This window comes from Phodopus roborovskii, unplaced genomic scaffold, assembly GCF_943737965.1.
Source record: "Phodopus roborovskii unplaced genomic scaffold, PHOROB, whole genome shotgun sequence".
Classification (NCBI taxonomy): domain Eukaryota; kingdom Metazoa; phylum Chordata; class Mammalia; order Rodentia; family Cricetidae; genus Phodopus; species Phodopus roborovskii.
In genome coordinates this window covers 24,668,901-24,692,590 of record NW_026126418.1, presented here as the reverse complement: position 1 = coordinate 24,692,590, position 23,690 = coordinate 24,668,901, and the positions used below count along the sequence as shown (strand labels likewise).

Genomic DNA, 23,690 nt, shown 5'->3' with positions numbered 1-23,690 from the left:
AATAGCATGCATGTCTTAACAATTACAATAATTTATGAAAACTTCATTTAAAATCACTGACAGCTGATTTTGCTATGAAATTATATGAAGACTCTAAAGCAAACTGCCCTCACATTTGTATCTAGAATATTAGAATAATCCTTGGTTAAGATTTTTTTTAATACTTTATTTTTATTTTATTTGCATTGATCTTTTTCTAGGCAAGTATGTCTGCATACTTGTAGTTATAGTCAGTTATTAGCTGCCATGTGGGTGCTGGGAATTGAACCTGGAACTTCTGGAAGAGCAGTCTATGCTCTTAACCACTGAACCATCACTCCAGCCCCTTGGTTAAGATTTTTAAAGTTTGTCTTCATTGGGTCATTTTACAGATATAAGCTGCTGGCTATATATTACATAGTGTCCATATCTATTTTAGCAAAAACATGTGGTGATGTCTTAAGATGACAGAATTCTTTTTTTTTTATTAATTTATTTTTTATTTTTATTTTACATATTGATCCCAGTTCCCTCTCCCTTCTTCCCACTTTCTCTCTTTCCCACTCTCTCATTCCCCCCAACCACCTTCCCCTCCCTCCCCACCCCCACTCCACATGTAGGGTGATGCCCTCCAGGAGGGACAGAATTCTTTATATTACATCTTTAAGCAATGTGATTTGCCAAGATAAAGATCTGATTTATGGAAAAGATTTAGTTTAATCACTGTAATCTTTACTCTGTAATGCAGGTCACTAGCATATATTTTTAATCCCAGTACTCCAAGCCAAAGACAGGAGGATCTGTGTGAATTCAAGGCAAGCCTGGTCTTCAGAGCAAGTTCCTGGCCACCATGACTACATAGTGAGACCCTGTCTCAAAACTCAGTTTCAGCATCTATGAAAGGCGCTGGCCTTACACTGATCCTTGCTACCAGCCCTGGTTCTCCCCTTTATTTCTCATGTGCACAAACTGGCATAAGCCCTGCTACCTCTTGTGTGGCTTCATGACTACAGTCACCCTTCAGGGCTGCTACTTATTCAAGTATAGGCTTGGGAGTGTTCTTTGGGCTTGACATTTGAGAAGAAACACTACTACTTATATGAAAAAAACTATAGGAAATAAGCTCACTATAGAATGTTTAGGACTGATTTTTTTTTCATTCTGATCTTAACAAAATGATTTGTGATTAAAATGTGCTTTAACCTTTAACCTTTAGTAATTGTTGTGTGTTGTGTATTTTCAGATGCTGCTGTCAATTCTGGAGAGCTGTGGTTTGTAAACTTTTACTCCCCAGGATGTTCACATTGCCACGATTTAGCCCCCACTGTACGTTCGTTTAATATCCCAGCTATTAAAGCCTTTTTCCTAGTTGATGTATTATTTGACCTTCCTTTTTTCTTGTTATAATTTGTTGGAAATTATTTTGTATTAGTCACCGTGACTATCGGATCATTACAAATTATTTTTTCCCATATGTCTTATCAGAGATGGTTGTTTTCTTTTTCTGTCATAGTGGAGAGAATTTGCTAAAGAAGTGGATGGATTACTTCGGATTGGAGCTGTCAACTGTGGTGATGATCGGATGCTTTGCAGGATGAAAGGAGTCAACAGTTACCCCAGCCTCTTCATCTTTAGGTCTGGAATGGTAAGGGATGTTTCCGTTTTTTTAAGATCTGTGGAACTTTTCTTCCCAGCACTCAGGAGGCAGAGGCAGACAGATCTCTGTGAGTTCAATGCCAGCCTAGTCTACAGAGTGAGTTCCAGGACAGCTAGAGCTATTACGCAGAGAAACCCTGCCTCCAAAAAAAAAAAAAAAAAAAAAAAAAAGAGTTGTGGAACTTTATAACAAGTGAAGTCCTAGAGAAAACAGTATGTAAACTTTCAGGCTGTTTCTCCTTTTTCTAGGAGCTAATAAACATTTTGTATTTCTTTATGAACCTTTTCCAGACCATCAGTTTCTGTCTTACTAGATATTTAATGCACATTAAAACATAGTTTAGGTGCTGCCTCATGGGATATAATACTCTAATATCTTTCTTTTTTCCAATTTCCTGTGAAGAAACTGAAGCTAAAACTGTTACAAATGGTATTAAAAAGAGCATTCTATACAATCTGTACTATCAGGATTCTTGGTATCATTTGTAAATACACTGTGTTGTTAAGAAGTAGAACTTCCTGCATTATTCAAAATGTTAAATCAAAGTATCTGGTAGGCTTTTAAAATGAAGATGTAAAAGATGTTTCTAAACCACAGGCTGCAGTGAAATACAATGGAGATCGATCAAAGGAGAGTTTGGTGAGCTTTGCCATGCAGCATGTCCGGAGCACAGTGACAGAGCTGTCAACAGGTGATGATCCTCTCCCCATTGGCCCTTCTCAGGGATGATGATGGTTTGAAGTATCATGTTCTTTGCTTCTTAGAAAGGAATTGTCATTGCTTTGGTTCCTGCTGACTTGTATGTTGAACAGACTGATTCTGTTTGCATATAGACTAATGCAGTTTAGGTGTAGAGAGGTGTGAGATGGGAGGTAAGAGCATCCTTTAAAACTAATGACTCAGCACTGCAGTATTGATGCTTCCACGGCTGCAGGCAGAAAGTTCAAGTTCAAAAACACTTCCAGTGTTAGATTAAAAATCAATTACATTTGATGTATCTGTGAGTCAGAGACCATGGCTAGAGAGATGTCTTAGTCATTCATTCAGCACCAGCTATGTGTTAGAAACTGTTCAGCACTGTGTTTGTAGTAATAGAGTATTCAGCCCCAGCCATCAGCAGCTTCACTTCAGGGTGTAAGATGCCAGCCCAGAGACTTATGAGTTAAAATTGAGCACACAAACCACAAAAGTATGAAGCAACCCATTTGAGGGAAAGAGGAAAGGTTAGAGCATACTTCTTTATAGAAAACGTACTGATTTCTCATATGGTTGAATAGGAAGACGTCAGAGAGCACTGGGTATTTGGGAACTAGCAAGTATTCACAAATATAAAAGAAACAGTGGAGTTGGCTTGTGTGGAAGAATATGGCTGCCAGATCGATAGGCAAAGCCAGGTTATAAGGACATTACTTAACTGTTTCAGTTTTTAAAGATAATCAGTATGTCTTAAAAATAATTGGTAATACTTAGAGAGAATTGGAAATAGTTAGGTTTGGAAAGAAATAAAGAATAACTTTTGCAAGTGTGTTTTCATTATTGAATAAGAAGTGCTCAGAAATTTTCTTTTCTTTAAAGGAAATTTTGTTAATGCCATAGAAACTGCTTTTGCTGCTGGCATCGGCTGGTTGATCACATTTTGTTCTAAAGGAGAAGGTAATTTTTTGTTTTGTTAGCATACAAAGACTGGTATCTAAACTTAGGGGATAGTTTATGGTACTGTACTTAATTTTTTTTTCTGTCAGTAATCAATTACTTCAAATACAATTTAAGCCCCAAATTACAAATATTTACTAAATATGTATAGCTTTGATTTTTCTACACGTAACAAGTAATGAAATTAGTGATGTGTATATGAGTTTTTTTATAATTTCATGTTTAGTGGCTGAGTTTCTCAGACTAGTTCTCAGGATAAAGTGTATCTTATATAGCCAAAGATAAACTGGGAAGTGTGTAAAAGTAAGTAATTATATCAACTATAGTTGCTGCCAAAATAATTTTTAGAAATTCAAATTTTAAAACTTACATATATGAAAAATGTGTTCACCTCATAAAATTGTCTTTAGTGATAATAATCTCATTTCTCTTTGTAAGTTATTTAACGTTCAGTGTCCTATATGCCAAATTTTAAAAATGCAAACTGTGTTCAGGGAGATCAGTTTAAAGTTGTTCCAAATATTTTCCAGGCTGTGGTGGCACACGCTTTTAATCCCAGCACTTGGGAGGCAGAAGCATGTGGATCTCTGAAGGCCAGCCTGGTCTACAAAACAAGTTACAAGACTGTCTGTTACACAGAGAAATCCTGTCTCAAAAAAAAAAAAAAAAAGAATCCTTCTTGTTAATACTTTTGTATCTGATCCCATTGTGGTACTGTTTCTTTCTCTTCACCTTTTACCCTTTTGCCTTTGTGCCCTTTGCTAGGTATTTGTTTTTGATTTTTATGACTAAAAGCTGCCATTCTCCGAGACCTGTGTTAGGAAAACACAGCCTTCAACTTAGTCTCTCCCCTGTGATTTTCATATCAGCCTAACCCATTGGATCTGAACCTTCTTAATGCTCCGACCCTTAAATACAGTTCCTCATGTTGTGGTGATCCCTAACCATAAAATTATTTTATTGCTACTTCATAACTGTAATTTTGCTACTGTTATGAAAGTAATTGGAATATCTGACATGCAGGATATCTGATATGCAACCCCTGTGAAAGGATCATTCAACACACACCCCACCCCACCCTGGGGTGCAACCTACATGTTGAGAACCACTGATCCAACCAAAGCCAAATACTGATTACTGATTTTTTATGTACATATAAGCTTTTGAAACTGTCTAACTTGTAATCGTTTATCTCTAACCTCTAAGATTTTACAATGCCATTTCTTCCATGTTTTACCTCATTGTATCCTATCATTTGTATTTAACAAAATTTTGTTTTTTAAAAAAAAAAGTGAAATTTCTATTTTAAGATGGATTTATAATACTTTGAGGATTCTACATATACCTTTTCAGATAGACCTGTTAGATTTTATTTCTTTTGAATCATGAGATATCTTGGCCAAAGGAAAGTGTTACTAAGAGGATAAGACCTAAAGAGATGCTTGCTGCTCTTCTCTGTAGGTAGAAATCCTCAGACATTAAGCAGAGGGAATGAAGATTGGGTTGAATGTGTATGAAACAGAATTTGCTTGATAGTCCCCCAAATATAGCTCCTAATCTATCCATATTTACCAATATAGCTCAGTTACTTGCCTTAGAAACAACATGGGGGCAAAGGAGGGTAGCTTCAGAATTAAAACTAAAACAGTCTCAAAAATTTTTCCCCTCAGATTGTTTGACTTCACAGACACAACTCAGGCTTAGTGGCATGTTGGTAAGCATTCATCCTTTTTATAAAACTGTGTTACCATGTAAGAAGTACAGCTAGAAATCGACAACAAATATCTTTTCCGTGGTTTCTTAAACACTTTATTCTGCATACATGTGATCTAATTTTCTGATAGACATGATTTTAGCTCTACATATCTTTGTAAATTAGTAGCTGTGTTCAGTAGTATTAACATGCTTAAACTGTAACTCATCTCCAGTCTTGAGTGTATTATTTTATATGAATTCTTCCGGTTGTATGCTAATGTTTTTGTCATTTCTAAACTGTGGATGGGTGTTTTCTCAGCTTTTAGCCTGCTGTTTCTTCTTCTAACTTCACGTTGTTGATGGGGAATGTACTGGGTCTTACTGAAACTCCAGTTACGAAAGCTGGAAAAGTTCTAGAAAATACTGGTGTTAATTGGGTGTGATTTTTATATTAGGTAGATCAGTTTTGTGAGGTTTGTATCTGCTTCATTTCTATACTGTATAATTTGGAGAATAGGCATGTTAAAACAACCATTTTCTTGTGTATGTGTTGTATATACATAGCATAGTCATCTGTTGTTTAAGGATTACATAATACCCAGAGATAGACATTAGGCAATTTCACCATTGTGAGGCATCATAGAATTTAATTTACTAAGATAAGCCTAGTACGTTCAGTATGCCTCATACATAGCCATTATAGTGTAGTCTATTTCTTCTAGGCTACAAAACTGTACAGCATGTTACTGTGCTGAAAATATAAGAAGTGGAAACAAGTTAAGTTTGTGTGTATAAACATAGAATGTGATAAACTATAGTATGAAAGCTAAGAATTGGTAGACCTTTACAGAGTGTGTAACATGAATGATGCTTATGTGATTGGAGGGTGCTCTTGAGGAGTGAATGCTGGCCTGGGCCCACAATATACTGTAGTATTTACATACACTGTATGCTTGAGCTATACCAAGTTTATAAATACCTGTTGTTTTTTTTTTTCAATAATTATCCTTAGCCTACTGCCTGTTACCTGAAGGGCAAATACATACATTGGTCTACTACTGTTCAGGGTAAGGGTCCTCTTATACCATCTCCCACCTCCATATCCTGTCCCACTGGAAGGTCTTGATGGACAGCAGCATGCAGGGAATCATCATCTCCTATGAAAGCAATACTACCTTCAGATCGACCTGCCTAAGGGTCTTCTTAGAGACTTGACCCCTTTTATGGGAGTTATGTCCATGGTGGTCTATTAATTTTGTTTCTGTATTCAAATCATCTGTCACGAACATCCCTTTCTATTAATGGAAGCCATTTGTGTTGGGAATCCATGTTTTAAATTTTTATTTATTTTTTTACAGAGCTTACTAAAGTCTACAGAAAGCTTGGCAAAACCTTTCACTGAATTGGAGAGTTCTTTTTAATGTTTTCTTTTTTTCAGCTGTGACTTCTCTAGACCATAAAGATCTTGTTGCTCCTTTGCAATCTTCCAGGTCAGAGACCATTGCCCACCATGAGTTGGAAACAACATTATAAGCATTTGATAGCTGTTCATCTTTGTATATTATGGGCTTTTCCTAAGAAATGGTTTTGTCTAAAATTAAAATCACAAACTTGATTTACTAGTTGTCTTAGGGTTTTTATTGCTGTGAAGAGATCCCATCACCAAGGCAGCACTTGTAAGGGAACCGTTTTTTTGTTGTGGTGGCTCGCTTACAGTTTCAGAGGTTCAGTCCATTTGCATCATGACAGGGAGCATGACAGTGTGTGGGTGAGAATGCAGGCAACAGGAAGTCAACTGAAAGGAAGCCCGAGCAAAAGAGACCTCAAAGCCCACCCCCACAGTGACAAGCTTCTTCCAACAAGGCCACACCTCCTATTAGTGACACTGCCTTTGGGGGCCATTTTTTTTCAAGCCACCACACTTTTGTTCCTCATTTCCCTTTGTAATTAGGCTACTGTTCTTTAAGTGCTACTTTAAAATTGCTTACGAAGCTTTAAAAATACTAAAACAGTGTCTCCCCAGATCAGTTAAAGTAGAATATTTGAAGGCAAAATCTGAACATCAGTATCTTTTATTGGTTTGTTTATAATCTTTGGTAAGAAGAACAATGGGCCTCTGCTTTTCCTCTCCAGGAAACACTGTAGTGTTAGCATCAGAGAAGTGCTATCCTTGAAACTATGTTGGAAGGGCTCATCTTTTCTCTCACTTTCAAAAAGATCTTTGCCCCTTCAATTACATTTTTAATGCATTAGTATATAGTTTGTGTATAACACCTTCATATGATCTGGTGACTTTGCTGTTCACTAAAACTCTTTGGTGATGTCTACTTGTACTTTTTGATTTTTTTTTTTAATCTTGAAAAGACTTTTAATTAAGAGCTTATCATAAAAAAAGTTTATCATATTTTATGTCTTGTGTTTTTCTACTTGTTTGATAAGTCACTCAGTTTTATGTTTTATTTTTTCTGTTTCCTTAGGACTTGATTTGTTCTAAAATTGCTAAAATTAAATCATTAATAGGCTTTTCTAATAATCAGACGATAATTAACCCCAAATTTCAGCTTTAACCACATACCATATTTTGTTACATATTTTGTTATTATAAATTGAAATGTTGTCTTGTTTTTAATTTATTTATTTTATTTTATGTTTATTGCTATGGATGTCAGGTCCCCTGAAACTACAGTTACAGACAGTTGTGAGCTTCCTTGTAGGTGCTGGGAATTAACCCTGGGTCCTCTGGAAGAGCAGTGTTCTTAACCACTAAACCATATCTCTAACCCCCAGCTTAAATTATAGATTATTTAGTATAATTAATATCTGACAAGTTTTTGAAGCCTTAAGTAAATGAACATGGTTTCCATATTTTTAAGCTAAATTGAGATGTGTTTATGGCCTGGTACATACTTTTATAAATATTTGTATACTTTTGATAAGTGACTTGTACTTCATAGATGCATATCTCCATATGAAATTGTGTGTGTGTGTGTATACATATATGAAATGATGACTCTAATGAGTGTCTTCAACTCTAGATTTTAGTTTTCTTGCAAGAATATCATACCACCTTCTACTAATATTGTAAACATTTCTGTTTCTCCATTTCATTTTACTAACTTTTTCTTATATTTTGAGCCTTATATGAATACAGGTAAAACTGCTAATTTTCTCTGTAATTTGTATACCATAAATATTACAAGTCTCTGGCATACATTTTCTTAAACAAGGCAAGAGTACTTGAATTCAGATTCTATCATTTCCTCTTGCAACTTTGCTGTCATCTATGTTAGTTCTATGTGGGGTTTTTATATATCTTCAATGCAATAAATTGAATATATCTTTATGTGTATGTGTCTATATGTGGTGTTGGTGTCTGAACCCAGAGTTTTGAGTATGTTAGATATCTCCCCAGCCCAAGGAAATAGTATATTTTATGTGTACAATTTAATTTTTATTTATAGATGGTCACATATAATAGCATCTGCTTTTAAGGCATTTGTCTTTAATTTCCTAAAGTTTTGTTAACACTATTGGACTTCATGAATATGTAGGTTAAGTTTTTTTTTTTTTTTTTTTTTCAACTTAGCAGCCATTTTGTTTTTTCTCTGGAATCCCAATTAAATAGAATTAAATAGATGTCAGTTCCTTTTACCAGCTAGCCTAGTCTGGAATAGTCTAGATTTTTTTTTTTTTTTTTTTTTGTAAATTGACATTTCAAGAGAGGACTGGCAGGGTACTGATTCAATGTAGCAGTTCAATGTAGCAGAAAACACCTGATGACATTCAGTTGCAATGATGAGGTTTACCCAAGTCATAATTTATGCTTTTTCAGTCTGAGACTATTGAACAGCATAGTTTAAAATAATACTATAAACATATCATTCTTCTATAGAAAAAAATATAAAAGTAGGCTGGGCAGTGGTGGTTCCCAACATTCCTGAGGCAGAGGCAGAGGCAGGCAGATCTCTGGAGTTCAAGGCCAGCCTGGTCTATAGAGAGAGTTCCAGGACTGTTTTGAAACCACTCCTACACCCAAAAAAAGGGGAGGGGAGAACGGGGGGGGGGATGTTTAATATAGTAGGTGCTTAGTATTGAGAAAACTACATTTTATTATTCAGAGTTATAGAATACTGTGTCGGGTACTATTTTTTACAAGTCTTTATAATGGACAAGCTGAGTTTTTAAGTAAAGGTAATCTCATTGACCTTTTTCTTCTCATTACACCATGGCACTTTTATTTCTTTGTACTTTCCATTAGGATGGTCTTGTTAATGTGGGATGGGTGGACTGTGACACCCAGGACAGCCTCTGCAAGAGTTTAGACGTCACAGCAAGTGCCACTGCTTATTTTCCTCCTGGAGCCACTTTGAATAACAGAGAAAAATCCAGTGTTTTGGTATGTGTAACTTTTTAAGGAAATTTATATACCTATATTTGGACACATGCACACATTGAAAGGCAGTAATATTCTGTGATGTGGAAGGAAATTAATTGGTTTATATCATTTGATTGTGTGACATTTCATTACTTGGCACATATTCTCAATGTTTCTTACTCAGTTTTAAAACTCTGTTATAGGGTTTTAAATTAGTATTTACACTATGTTTAAGACCATTATACTTTGAAATGACAAAGGAATGTAGTATATTTTAAGTACAATGGAAGAAATTGTCATGAGTTTTCATTGGTTTCCATTTAATTGTCACCTTTAGTGTTGAATATAGACCTTTTATATAGATTTTGCTGAGACTGAGATAACCTTTTTTTTTTTCTGTTGTATTTCTTTTGTATTTAATATTCATACATGCAAGTGATGAGTTTGGAACATATCTCTTCCCCGTCACTTTTCTCTCCCAACTTCATGTTCTCTCTTAATGCCTTTTATGTCTACTACACTGTAATGATGTGTGTTGTCATTGTTTTAGTCTAAGTTTGAGCTCACTCGCTGATAAATGCTTATCTTCCCTGCAATATACACACAAATAGATGTTTGTTTGTGTGCATATGTGTTCTAATAGTATGTACACATGATATGGAGGGGTGCAGATATGATTTTCTTTTCATAAATGGGATAAATAGTAGATAGTTTTTATCACTCAGAAAAATTTTTGTTACTATATATATTATTTTAATTATTCATTCATATATTAATTTAGTTTAAAATGTCCATATATCATTTTAAAAATAATCTCTGAGTCAGGCGGTGGTGGTGCACACCTTTAATCCCAGCACTCAGGAGGCAGAAGCAGGTGGATCTCTGTGAGTTCCAGGCCAGGTTCCAAAGCTACACAGGGAAACCCTGTCTCAAAACAACCACCACCACCACCACCACCCCCAAAAAAAACTGCTTAACTTACATGATTGTTAAAATTTTTTCATAAAATTTAACCTATAGAAATTGAAATAAGATGTCAAATAGACATGAGTATTAGAGAGTTTACAATATGCTTCATTTGTTCTAGTTTCTTAATTCATTGGATGCTAAGGAAATATACATGGAAATCATACATAATCTTCCAGACTTCGAACTGCTTTCAGCAAATAAACTAGAGGTAATGTTTTACAATAATAACAAATATTGACAACATTGCAGGCAGGCCTTCATATGTTAATGATATATTGTATTTGTTGCTAGAGTTTCAAAAATAGCAGTTTTGAAAGATTATATATTAGTTAGTTCTGGGTTTAATTCTAATTACTGAAATTACAGAGTTTCTAATTCAAAAAACCTTCACATTCCTGAAAGTGAGCTTTGGAGAGGACTAAAAAGGCAGGATGTGAATAACAAGGCAACCTCTGTACTGATTACACAGCTCTGTTGTTCACTAAGATTATAGGAAGCATCTATTGAGTTTGTTTACAACACACAGGTAGTAGTAGATCAATCATTTTATTCCGTTCATCCATTAGCTCTGCATTTACTATTTTTTACCAAATGTTTTATTAAACCTAAAATCTGACTTCTCCAGCCCTACCACAAGTATTGTTATTAAAGTCGTAATATCTTCTTGGAACAGCCATTGATTTAAGATCTTTCTAACAGTGACCTATCACTTAACATGTACTTTACATAGCATTATTACTACTGAGTACAAGAGTACAATTGACTGAATTTAGATATGATTTCGAATTAATGGGTAAGATAGCTAAACTTTACTTAATGTCAAAGAAATAAACTTTGGATCCTTAGCCCCTTACTCACATTGTTTTTTCTTGTCACTTCAAGGATCGTTTGGCACATCATCGCTGGCTTGTATTTTTTCATTTTGGAAAAAGTGAGAATGTAAATGATCCTGAATTGAAAAAACTGAAAACTCTGCTTAAAAATGAGCATATTCAAGTAAGGAAAAAATATATACTTTGCCTAGCTACTGTGCATCCTTACTTATTTCTCCTTGGTTAGTTCATCTCAGGGTTTGTCAATTTTTTTCTTTTCAAAAACAGCTTTATTTTCTGGGGATGTAGTTGTTTGGTGGAATGCTTACTCAGTATGCATGAGGCTCTGACATGGATTCTCCAATAGTGCAGAAACCTGGAAGTAGCACATATTTGTACTCCCTGTTGAAGCAGGACCATCAGAAGTTCAAGGTCATCTTCAGATAGAGAGACCAGCCTGGACTACACAATAATCTGTGGTCCTTGAAGTACATGTTTACTTTTCTTACTGGCTTCTTTTGGTATATAGACCTAATACTGTAGATTCTTACTGTTCCTTTGTCCCCTTGGTTTTGGTCTGTTAACATTTTCATTTGCTTTATTTCAAGGAAATAGGACTTTGCCCTATTTCCTTGCCCCCACCTCTCTCTTTTGAATCCTGGAATTGTAGGCTCTGCCACCATGCCCAACTACAGAGCTTTCTCATTTCCTTTTCATTCCTGAAGTGACCCATTGATTATTTCATTAATTGTCCATGTATTTGTTTGTTCTTTAGTGTTTGTCTTGATTCACATTTCTGTATATGATATTAGTTGTTTTAAGCTGTTGAGATTTGTTTGTGACTTTATAGGCTGTTGTACTGCTGATCAACAGGATACTTATTAGTAGCATCCACTAAATAGTAATGTGAGTAGAGTTCTGTATACATAAGTGGATGTGGAGACTAGAAGTCAACATTGTATGTCTTCTTCTTCAATCACTGTCAACCTAATTTCTGAAATACTGTCTCTCAATGAACCTCAAATTTGCCAGCTGACATAGACCAGCTGACCTGCAAGCCCCAGCAAACCTCTTGTCCCCAACTTGTCCATCACTGGGATTAGAAGGGCAAATCGCTGTCCCTAGATCTTACTGGTTTTCATCTATTTTTGAGATTACATTATTTCTTCTTTCCCTTTCCTCCCTCCAAACACTCCCATATACCTCTCCTTGCTGTCTTTCAAACTCATGACCTCTTTGTTATTTTTAATGACTACTGGTTACTAAGTTCAGGTCCACATGGTTACACAGCAAGCAATTTACTAATTGAAATGTCTCCCCAGGCCCCGGAATGTAATTTTTGAGTCACAATTCTTCTCTACTTTCTGTTTATAGTCCTGGATCATTTTTCTTCCTGGTCAGAAATCTATCCATCTGATTGTTATTTGTAACAGATTTTTTTTGTCTTAAATGCCACATTTTCCTCCTTGGGTTAGCATTTGCTTGAGTGATTTGTGCTATTTTCATTGGCACTGGGTACATCATCCTTTTTCTACATTATTTTTGAAGTGCACCACTTGTAAAGTTACCTTTGCTCCACCATAAGATGAAACAGCCCCTACATTCATTTCAAGGATATTTTTCTTAAAGAAATTCACATTTTCTTGGAAATTCCTTGCAGGTTTCTAAACTGTCTAGGAAGCATTCTTTTTTTTTTTTTTTTTTTTTTGAGTTCAGAAGTAAATGTAAATGAACCATGTCTGTGCCTTCATTTTATGACCCATTGACTTCTAATGTCATTTGGGGATAGTTATCCTATGGGTACTTGAAATTTGTATAAAATGTTCTTTATTCAGTTCAATGTTCTGCTTTCCAGGTAGGAAGGTTTGACTGCTCTTCTGCACCGGACGTCTGTTCTGATCTCTATGTTTTCCAGCCCTGTCTAGCAGTGTTTAAAGGACAAGGAACCAAAGAGTATGAAATCCATCATGGTAAATGTCTTAGTTACTTTTCTCTTACTGTCATAAAATACTATGACCAAGGCATCTTGTAGGAGGAAAGGTTTATTAAGCTTCTGTTCCAGAAGGATAAAGGGCTCATTACTATTACTGCAGGCACACATGGCCACATCAGGCATGGCAACATAAATAGCTGAAAGCTCACACCTGGAATTGCTAGCAGGAAGCCATACAAGCTGGGAGTGATATGAGGCTTTGAACTCTGAAAGTCCAAGCCATTGGCACATCTCCTCCAGAAGGCCATATCTCCTAAGCCTCCCCAAACAGCACCACCATCACCCATCACAGTGAGACTAGGAAAACTTACAGAAACTGACCTTGACTTTCAAATACAAATATTCTAATTGTGATTTGTATTTTGTGGGCACAATTATTGTCAAAAATTTGTTGTCACTAACAAATATGATGAGTGACATTTTTAATTACATATAGTCAGTCATTTCATTGTGCTTATTCTTTTAAAGATCTTTAAAAAAAAATTTGATAACTATTTCAGCAAAAGATCTGAGGGTGGCACATCACCATGTGGGGATTTGTTTATTAGCAAAGGAAACAGCCCATGATCTTCATCTCCCCATGCCTCATTCATCCTCAGCCACCCAGCCTGCCTGCCCAAGAACTCAGACTTCACTAATGGCTTTTGTCTCTAATGTCCTGAAAGACATGCAGTTCAGTGAGGAAGAGATACTGATTCAACAAGTGCTTCTTGGGCATCTCTTATTATGGTACTGCTTTAAGATGAGATTATAAAGTTGCAAGACATGAAATCATGTCTTAGATACTTCTGTTGCTGTAAAGAGACACCATGACCAAGGCAACTGAGAAGAGAAAGCATTTCATTGCCTTGCTTACAGTTTCAGAGGATATAGTCCATGACCATCATGGCAAGGAGCAGACAGCAGGTAGGCAGTCATGGGACTAGAGCAGAATCTGAAGGTCACATCTGATCCACAAGTTGCAGGAAGAGTAAGACTAGGCCTGGCATGGGCTTTTGAAACCACCCCTAGTGACACACCCCTCCATAAGGCCACACCTCCTAATCTTTCCCAAACAGTTCCATCAGTTGGAAACTAACTGTTCAAATATGTGAGCCTATGGGACCATTCTCATTCAAACGACAAAAACCGTGCTCTCAAGAAGTTTGGGAGTGTGATAGGGACAGGAGAAAGATTTCTAAGGAAAACATGAAAAAGCTCAGTGACTACTTTATGTAAATCTCAACAAGATCCAAGGTCTGTAGCATAGGTCAGTGGCAACATGTGAATTGAGCATGAACTGCTTAGCTACTTAAAGCAAATACAGAAGTGGAAGAAGTAGGGCCTTTCAGCCTAAAACAGTTGGTCATGACCTCCTTCACAGACTTCTATCTCCAAAAATAGTTATATTACGATTCATAACAGTAACAAAATTAATTGGATGGGTGAAGGTCACCGCAACATGAGGAATTGTATCAAAGGGTCAAAACATTAGGAAGGCTGAGAAACCCTGGGCTAAAGGAACTATGTGAATAAAGGGATGACAAGATAACCCTGAGGCCAGGTGGTGGTGCCACACACCTTCAATCCCAGCACTCAAGAGGCAGAGGCAAACAGATCTCTGTGAGTTCGAGGTTAGCCTGGTCTACAGAGCTAGTTCCAAGACAGCTAGGGTTGTTACATAGAGAAACTTTGTCTTGGGAAAGAAAAAAAAAAAGATAACCCTGACCACAAGTACTACTTAGTACTATTTATGAGTCAGATAAGGACAGGTGAATCATTGTTGTATTCATAGCTTCCAGTGAAGATGAAAACTGAAATTGAAAGTGTTAAACAACTTGCTCTCACTGTAGACAAAGTAGATTTTGTTACATGCGCAAGTGTCTTAACTCTAAAACCAAGCTTAGGACTCTACGCTATGTTAGAGCCTCACAGCGAGATAGGTTATACTGTGAGCCTTGCTAGCCTGAACTCACTGTACCTCAAGCTCAAACTTCCCTTGAACTTGCAGTCTTCCTGCCTCGGCCTCTGTAGTGCTAATATTATAGGTACACACCACTGTGCCCATTTTGGAGTTTACATATGTTACCTCTGAAATGTTCCTGATAGTTTCTCTGTTCTGTTTGCCTTGTTTCCAGTCCATCATCACCTTTGTCTGTATTTGCTTCTTTCTTGTTTGCACTTAGTACCCAGCACATGATTTTCATGCCACTGCTCTGCATTTTGAGTCTTACAGAGAATGAGCTCCATGCGCCTTAGTAGAGTGGCAATGACATTGTCTGTTGTGCCTGTTGTTCTGTCTCCAGCACTGAGAATAATATCAGGCATGTCATGGGAACTCTATAAAGAGTTGTTAAAGTAACAGGGTGCTTTCATACCTGTTTCTGCCTGTTTTCTTAGCTTTGTCACCACCTTTGCTCCTCCAAATAATCGTAGCTTCACCTACTTTTGAATCCTTGAACGTGCTATGTTCTTCCACTTCTTTATGCCATCACACGTGATTCTGCCTCCTGAATTAAAATTAGTCCTTCCTGTTCCTCCAGATATTTAGCAAACCCAAATTAACCTTCAAAACTAACTCTTCTACCCTAGGAGGCACACTGAGTCTGAAAACATTTCCCTTTATGTTGCTAATAACTATAGTGCACCTTGCACTCAGCACCTCTGTCTCCCAAGTGAAATACACAAAATAGAAAACGATGTGAGCTATACTTAACCTCTGCCCTAAAGAGTTTTATAGACTTGGAGAGAAAGCTCGCAGGTAAAGGACTGTTTTTAAATGTTTGAGTGTGAAGGAGTATCTTTTATGCAAATAACTTTGGTGGTTAGGAATCTAGAAACAGCTTGTTTTAGTTTCTTTATTATACTGCAGTCAAGGTAGATGAAGGTCATCTGAAGGTTAGGCTGCAACCACTGTATCAGGGTTCAACATGGCATGTGGGATGACCAAAGTGCTTCATATGACAAAAGGCCTTAGCTCTTCACCATGTGGTACGCTCTAGATTGCTTACAGTATGGTAGCTAACTAATCCCAGAATAAGTAATCTGAAAATGAGAAAGCAAGACAGAAGTAGTACATGATGTCCCAGCCCTATTTTCTGTTGGACACTTTTACATGAAGTAAATGTCACTGGAGCTGTCTTGGAAGGAAACTGACCTTCAGTAAGTGTAGATTGTACTTACAAAGAAACCGAGGTAGAAAAATCTTCTGAGATTAGAGGAAGCCCTGAAAGAGCAATCTCCATGGTAAGTTACACAATGGTTACCCAGTAGAAGAGGTGATAAAACACATTCCAAGCACAAAGCCCAGTAGATTTATTCACAGACCTGAGATAAGAGAGCCTCATTGATCTTAGACCAGAAGGGCGACAAAGATGAGAAAAGTCATTGTTGAGAAGAGACTAAGACAAAGATTATCTCTGATCTTCTAGGGAAAGGCTTTGGAATTTCATCCTAAGGGAAAGCAGGGAATTACTTGGTTTTTGAGAAGTCACTGCTCAGACTAGGTAAGAGGCAACGTTGGAAGGAAGGGACAGCAGAGGCTACTCAGTCACTTAGGGTAGGACTGCCATAGAAAATGACAGTAGCCAAGAGAATGACAAAGGTCAGTATACTGGTTTAAACCTTTTAAAAACTCAGCGTATTTGGATTTTGTTAGGATGTAGGGGATTAAGAGAGGAGTCAGGCAATTCCCCTAATTTTATTTAGTGAATTGGATTTCGAGTAATGTGACCTTTTAGCAAGGAAGAGGGTACTAGATTCGGAACTGACAAGAAGTAGAATGTTTAGTTCACAGTTGAATATATGCTGTGGCTTCAATAAAGAAATTTTAAGCCAAAATGAAGACATCTTAAAGTATATTATACTTAATTGTATATTAATGGTAAGGCCTGAGTGAATATGAGTTAATGTGAGTAAAGAAAAGAGAATCAATGACCAGGACCACCATCTTTCAGGGGTAATCAGAAAGAAAAAGATGTGAAGCAGTTCAGGAAATAGCACTAAGAAAACAGGCAGGAGAGTCTAACATCACTTGTCATTCTTTGTGTAAACAGTGGTCAGTTTGCACCATGACATTAAAGGGATGAGCTTTCTCTTTCAGTTCCATGACAATATGACTATATCTGCTCGACTTAATGTTGCCTGTGAATACGTCAGAAGGCACTTGGAAAAACGGAGTCTCTTGTAAAGAAAGATCTTTTGCCAAGCCAAAGGCATCATTAAATGCCTTTAAGTTTTTTGGGTTTTTTTGTTTGTTTGTTTGTTTGTTTGTTTTTTTGTTTTTGTTTTTTTTTTTGTTTTTTGGGGGGTTTTTTTGTTTTTTTTTTTTTTTTTTTAAAGGTGACTATAGTAATAATCAGAAAAATGAGTTTGTTCAGGAAGGCTGACGCAAGAAATACTGGTGTGGCTGTTGCAGTAGGCCAGACTGAGCTGCAGCAGCAGCAGTGGACATGGTGCTAGGGCAAGAGATGGAGTGGGCACAATCATACAAGAACAAATAGACAAGAATCCTCTAGCTTGTCTCATTTAGGCAACTGGGTAGTTATGCCAAGTCTGAGAATATGAAAAAAGAAATACATAGGAGTTGGGGACAGGATGACCTGTTCTAATTCAGATACATTCAGTTTAAAACATCAAGTAACAATTATTTCCACTGGAAAGTTTATAATACATATTTGGAATTCAAGAGAATACCAAAGGGATTATGGTGAGAAAGCATTCCACAGATGGCATTTAATGAGTTCAAGAAACCAAACAATGTACAACAGAAGGGGCTTCAAGTACAGAAACCTCACGAGAGCCAGTGCGCCCATAGGTCCTTAGTTTCTTGAATATTTTAAGTATTAACATTGGAATGTTTCTGCAGATGCAGAAGACATATATTTTAATTTTTCTCATTTTATAGGAAAGAAGATTCTATACGATATACTTGCTTTTGCCAAAGAAAGTGTTAACTCCCATGTTACCACACTTGGACCTCAAAACTTCCCGGCAAATGACAAAGAACCATGGCTTGTTGACTTCTTTGCCCCGGTGAGTTATTTATATTTGTCATTTCAGAAAGCCATTTTTCTCAGCCTGAACATCAGTACTAGAACTGTGGGCGCTATTGCTCCTTTTGGGCGCTCTCAGGACAGAGGGCATAGACAGAATGTGCCACTGGGTGGACTTTGTGTCACTTAGCAGAGACAGTGCAGTTCTTCTCTTCCTTTGTCTTTTTGCTCATGCTCATTCCTTTTTTCCCAGTGGTGCCCACCATGCCGAGCTCTTTTGCCAGAGTTACGGAAAGCATCAACGCTGCTCTACGGCCAACTCAAAGTTGGTACATTAGACTGCACTGTTCATGAAGGACTCTGCAACATGGTAAGACTTAGAACAACTTTTCAGAGGCACACCTATTTATAGTAGTAATATGGGAACAATTTCAACAAAATAATAAATTGTAGTTGAATTATAAATAGATCTGTAGAAGATTGACTGTTTACCAAACTCAGGCATGTATTTATTTGGCTCATAAAATGCTTACATAAATTTCCATTTTACTTTGTACTTTTGTGACATATTTTTAAGTTTTAGTCTGCAAGTTTATTCTTAGATTTCTTTATACATGTCAGTTTGAGTAGTTGATTTGGGCAGACAGAACATTCAATTTAAAAGAATTGCTCACTTTTAAGATGTAAAACTGACAGTGTGGTTATGTGGGTGACACCATTTATATTTTAAATATTTCTGGTAATTATGAATGGACTGTAAAATTGTCAATAAACCAGACATGAGAAAAGTATAGATGATCTAAGAGTAGCCATGAGTGGATGGTGATCATAGCTATATGAATACATAGTTTATTTCCTTTCTATAATATGAATGCCTTAACTCAAAAACTAAAATATTAAAGAAAAAGATGGCAAGGAAATGAAAGCCTATTTTTTAATACATAATAGAAGAATGTAAATATTTGACTTCCACTAATCAAGAAAATAAAAATTACATCAAAATTTTGATATTTTCGCTACCCACTAAATTGACAATTTAACAATATTCAGAAATGTTATAGTGAAATACCAGAGCATCAACAATTGGATAAGCCAGACTAAGAATGTAGCTCGGTGATAACAGCGCTTGCCTTGAATATTTAATTCCTGAGTTCAAAACCGTGGCACTGAAAAAGAAATCTCTACCAGTTTGAATAAATCCAAAAAAGACTCATTATAAAATGAAAAACACAGGTAACATGGCAACAATTTAAGTGTGATTATAAAAAAGTCATAGAAAAGTCTTTAAAAATTCAAAATAGTACAGTGTGCTACTTTAAGATAATGTATATGTAGTGAAGTTTAAAGTGCCAGCTGAAATTTCAGAGTAGAGAGGATTGAGGCTGAGGAAGACATATCAACATGCCAGTATGTCCAAAAATTATTAATCATTAAAAATAAGAAGAAACATGTAGGTATTTGTGAGGTTATTCTCTTAGTTTCAGTATGTTTGAAATTAAAGTAAGTTGGAGGGAGGGGGCTTCTAAGGAATTAATTAAATAAAGAGAGCCATTGGTGTCTCATGTCCTTTATGTGATTTGGAAAGAAGATGCCAACCAAAGGAGCAACATCATCATGGGTGGCAGTACTGATTTATCCCCTTGGTTCTTATCTCAAGTAACTGACAAGTATCTAACAATTAAAGAAATGTAAAGTTTAAAAATACAGCATCACACTCACTAGAAGTAAGCCAGTATTCACCACTCATGCCCATCCTCCAGTTGGTTCCCTAATAAATGCTTTGAATTCACACATTTTCAAAACTTCATCATGATGCTAATTTTTCTAGAACTATGAATCTTAAATTTTCTATTTACTATTGAGTTCTTATCAACTTTAGGACCCATAGATCAGGTACAGCAGATCACACGTCCATAAACAGGGAGTCACGTTGTAACCTTAAAAACTACACAGTGCTTCCTGGGCTGATACCCATGTTAACTGTGAGGAGGGAGTTAAATATTTTATACTATAAGAACTACCTTGAGTAAAGAATAAAAAGTTACCATTTTCTTAGCGCATGACTCATAGTTCTTTAATATAAAATGTAGTTGTGTTCACTTATTCTTGCTATTTTATGTTGCTGCTCATCGCCCTCTAAGACAATTACAGTACTGCCATTTAAAAATTGATTGATGTGTCTTCTCACAGCCTCTTCCCTCCTAATTTGAAGAAAGCAAAAAGATGAAGTGCATATTAATCAATTACTCTGGCCCACTTCCCGAGTTTTGGTGCCATTGTACTTTAATAAATAATGATTAGCTAATTATCAGTACAAGCTTTAATGTTACATTGTCTTTGTTAAATTTGTCTTAACCCAACATTCTTCATTCACCAAGAAGATAGCAGTAGATTTTTTTTACAGCCTTGTTAATGGGTGCTAGAGACATGGCTTAGCATTTAAGAGCATTTGTTGCTTTTACAGAGGACACAAGTTCTGTTCCCTGCACCCACACGGTGAAAACAGCTATCTGTAAGACCAGTTCCAAGGAATCAGACACCCTCTTCTGACTTCTTGAAGCACCAAAAAGCACATGGTGCTGGAATATACATATATTCCAGCAAAAAATACCATACACATAAAAGAAAAAAATAAACATATCTAAAAATATCTGTACAAAATTGAAACAACTGGTAAAATATATGAATTTCTTCTTTCTCACAGTATAACATCCAAGCTTACCCAACAACAGTGGTGTTCAACCAGTCCAGTATACATGAGTATGAAGGACACCATTCTGCAGAACAAATCTTGGAGTTCATAGAGGTATTTTAAATTAAAAACTCTGGCTAGAAATCTTTCTGTTCATATGTATACTTAGGATAACTGTATTGGACTTAGTCTTTTTGTGCCAAAAGGTTGTTCTGATAGAATTCATTTTTTAAGCCTCGGTTTTGTTGCTGTTGTTGTTGTTGTTGTTACCTACTATGATATGTTCCACATGTAGACACTGCTATTGAATGTATGAAATTACAATTTCCATGAAGCCTGTCACCCTTTGCCTGTTTTCTCCCAGTGTAGAAGTGCTCATCCATAGCATCAAGGCCAGGTACCTTGCACAAAGCATTCCCATTGTTAGCTTGGAAGTGCTGCATCCATTGTATCGCCTTGGTTTTCATTCTTTTGACCAAATAATTATAGGAGCTTCTGGAGAAATGACAACTTGTAGTGAATTGCTGTCCACTACTGTCCATTCTAATCTGTCCTATTCTTTTGTCCTCCTCCAAAGCAATGTGTTATTTTGATTGCTGTTGTAGCAAAGCTAATGTGTTAGTTAGTGTAATACAGGCTGAGACTCTGTTAAAACTGCATTTGGAATATAAATCTCAAGATAGGGGTATAGCTCCTACATTTAAATATCAAAAATAATAGTAGTAGGCTTTATGTTAGTAATTAAATTGTTATTTCTAAGCATATTATTCCTTAGATATGCATATCCTTAGATAGCATAACAGATATGTATGGCCTATGTATGTATGTGGATTACTCCTAAAACTTGATCTACATATAATCTCCAAGATATCTCTTTTCCCAGTTTACAGTGATTTCAATGCTAATATGAAAATATGTTTTTTAAGAAAACTGGCAAAATCCACACTTAATAAATTTGGTAATTCACTTTTTAAAGCAATTCATGATAGATTTCTTTTAAATATCCTTAAGCGTCTTTTGGTTTCACTAAAATAGGAGCTTTGAAAATAACATAACCCAACAACTTGTCAGAAATACATGAAAACTTGGCATGTGTAATAATAGAGTCTTTATTTTTACTTTTCAGGATCTCAGAAACCCTTCAGTGGTCTCTCTTACACCCACCACTTTCAATGAACTAGTTAAGCAGAGAAAGTATGACGAAGTCTGGATGGTTGATTTCTATTCTCCATGGTGTCATCCCTGTCAGGTCTTAATGCCAGAATGGAAACGAATGGCCCGGGTATAGTAAAATAGCTTACTTAAATGTTATATTTACTGAAAATGTTTGGTTAACGGTTATTTTGAAACCAAGTTGATAAACCTGTAATTAAATAATTTATACAGACCTGATTGAATCATTAAGACACAGTCCCTGCCTACTAAGTGAACCATCTAAAACACTTCTGACCCAAATACTGCCAGTGTTAGTTAGCCCTAAATTTTTTTTGTCATTTTACGTTTAGAGCTTACAGATAACTGTTTGCTCACAATATTGTGGGTCTTAAAAATAGCCAGCCTTACTCAGCAGGTATGGTAGTGCATAGTGATAATACAAACATTCCGAAGGCTGAGACCAGAGGATCACAAATCCCCCAGCTCTGTCGACAGAACAAATAAATAAAAGCTAAATAAAACCAAAAAAAAAAAAGCTCAAGCAGTAAAATATTTATATAAATTTCCTACAAGCAGACAATGTTAAAAAATACTGAATGAAAGCAAATTATTTAAATACTAAAATGGAAAATGAAATTAGCTGGGTATTGGTGGCGCACATCTTTAATCCCAACACTCAAGAGGCAGAGGCAGGCAGATCTCTGTGAGTTCGAGGCCAGCCTGGTCTACATAGCTAGTTCCAGGACAGGCTTTAAAGCAATACAGAGAAACCCTGTCTCCAAAAAAAAAAAAAAAAAAAAAAAAAACAGAAAAAAAAAGAAGTAAAGAAAAGAAATTAATAGTTCATATTTATCCCTTAGATCAAAATAAACTCAGAAGTTAAAGGGAGTTACTGTACCCTAACATTTAAGATTATGTATTTTTTTTTCCTCTTTTGATAAAATTTTGAATGTGAGTCAGAGACAGTGCCTACCTGCATTAGAAAAAAAAAATTTTAAATACTGGATCATATTTTGGTTACTAATATTGAATTTTTGAAATACATATTTCCCACGTGGTAAATGAGCCAGTTATTTCATCTTCAGTAACTATGGAAAGTTAATATGAATTCAAATTCATTAGTTTAAATGGCATAATTTACATCTTCACCTATTGTTTCTGTGATGCTGACAAATAAAATACAATGGCTATTTTTAGAATGACTATTCAACACATAACAAAAGTTGTTGTGATGGCCCTAAAGTTGCTTCAGCAGTTCAGAGCACTGACTGTTCTTACAGAAAACTTAGCACTCTCATCCATCTTTAATTCCAGATCCAGGGATTTCAGTGCCCTTTTCTAGCATCCAAGGGCAGTGCAAAACACTCACACACATAATTTTTTTACTTTAACATTATAGAGATTATTTTATTTTAATCATTGACCCATGTGTTGACTTTTGCTCTTTTTGTAGACATTAACTGGGCTGATCAACGTAGGCAGTGTGGACTGCCAACAGTATCATTCTTTTTGTACTCAAGAAAATGTTCAAAGATACCCCGAAATAAGATTTTATCCCCAGAAGTCAAATAAAGCCTATCAGTATCAGTAAGTATTCTCTCGAATTTGAAGACATTTATTACTATCCTTTGGTTATATAATTAGCATTTAAGTTAGCCCAACATGTATGTATTGGGAGGTCACCACTGGGTGAGCCCTCAGACGATGATGAAGGAACTGAACAGTAAAATTAATTAA

General features: G+C 36.0%; 1 protein-coding gene across 1 annotated transcript in view; it reads left to right on the top strand.

Annotated features, from left to right (window-relative positions):
- Dnajc10 (DnaJ heat shock protein family (Hsp40) member C10) overlaps window positions 1-23,690 on the top strand; it is a 40,026-nt gene that overhangs the window by 8,054 nt on the left and 8,282 nt on the right. The window contains exons 5-18 of the mRNA XM_051184386.1: window positions 1,223-1,305; window positions 1,493-1,624; window positions 2,234-2,327; window positions 3,212-3,289; window positions 4,960-5,003; window positions 9,243-9,380; window positions 10,447-10,536; window positions 11,211-11,324; window positions 12,996-13,110; window positions 18,019-18,146; window positions 18,360-18,476; window positions 20,811-20,912; window positions 21,925-22,080; window positions 23,407-23,540. Of these exons, the coding sequence (XP_051040343.1) occupies window positions 1,223-1,305; window positions 1,493-1,624; window positions 2,234-2,327; window positions 3,212-3,289; window positions 4,960-5,003; window positions 9,243-9,380; window positions 10,447-10,536; window positions 11,211-11,324; window positions 12,996-13,110; window positions 18,019-18,146; window positions 18,360-18,476; window positions 20,811-20,912; window positions 21,925-22,080; window positions 23,407-23,540 (1,525 nt within the window). The remainder of the gene's footprint in view (window positions 1-1,222; window positions 1,306-1,492; window positions 1,625-2,233; window positions 2,328-3,211; window positions 3,290-4,959; window positions 5,004-9,242; window positions 9,381-10,446; window positions 10,537-11,210; window positions 11,325-12,995; window positions 13,111-18,018; window positions 18,147-18,359; window positions 18,477-20,810; window positions 20,913-21,924; window positions 22,081-23,406; window positions 23,541-23,690) is intronic.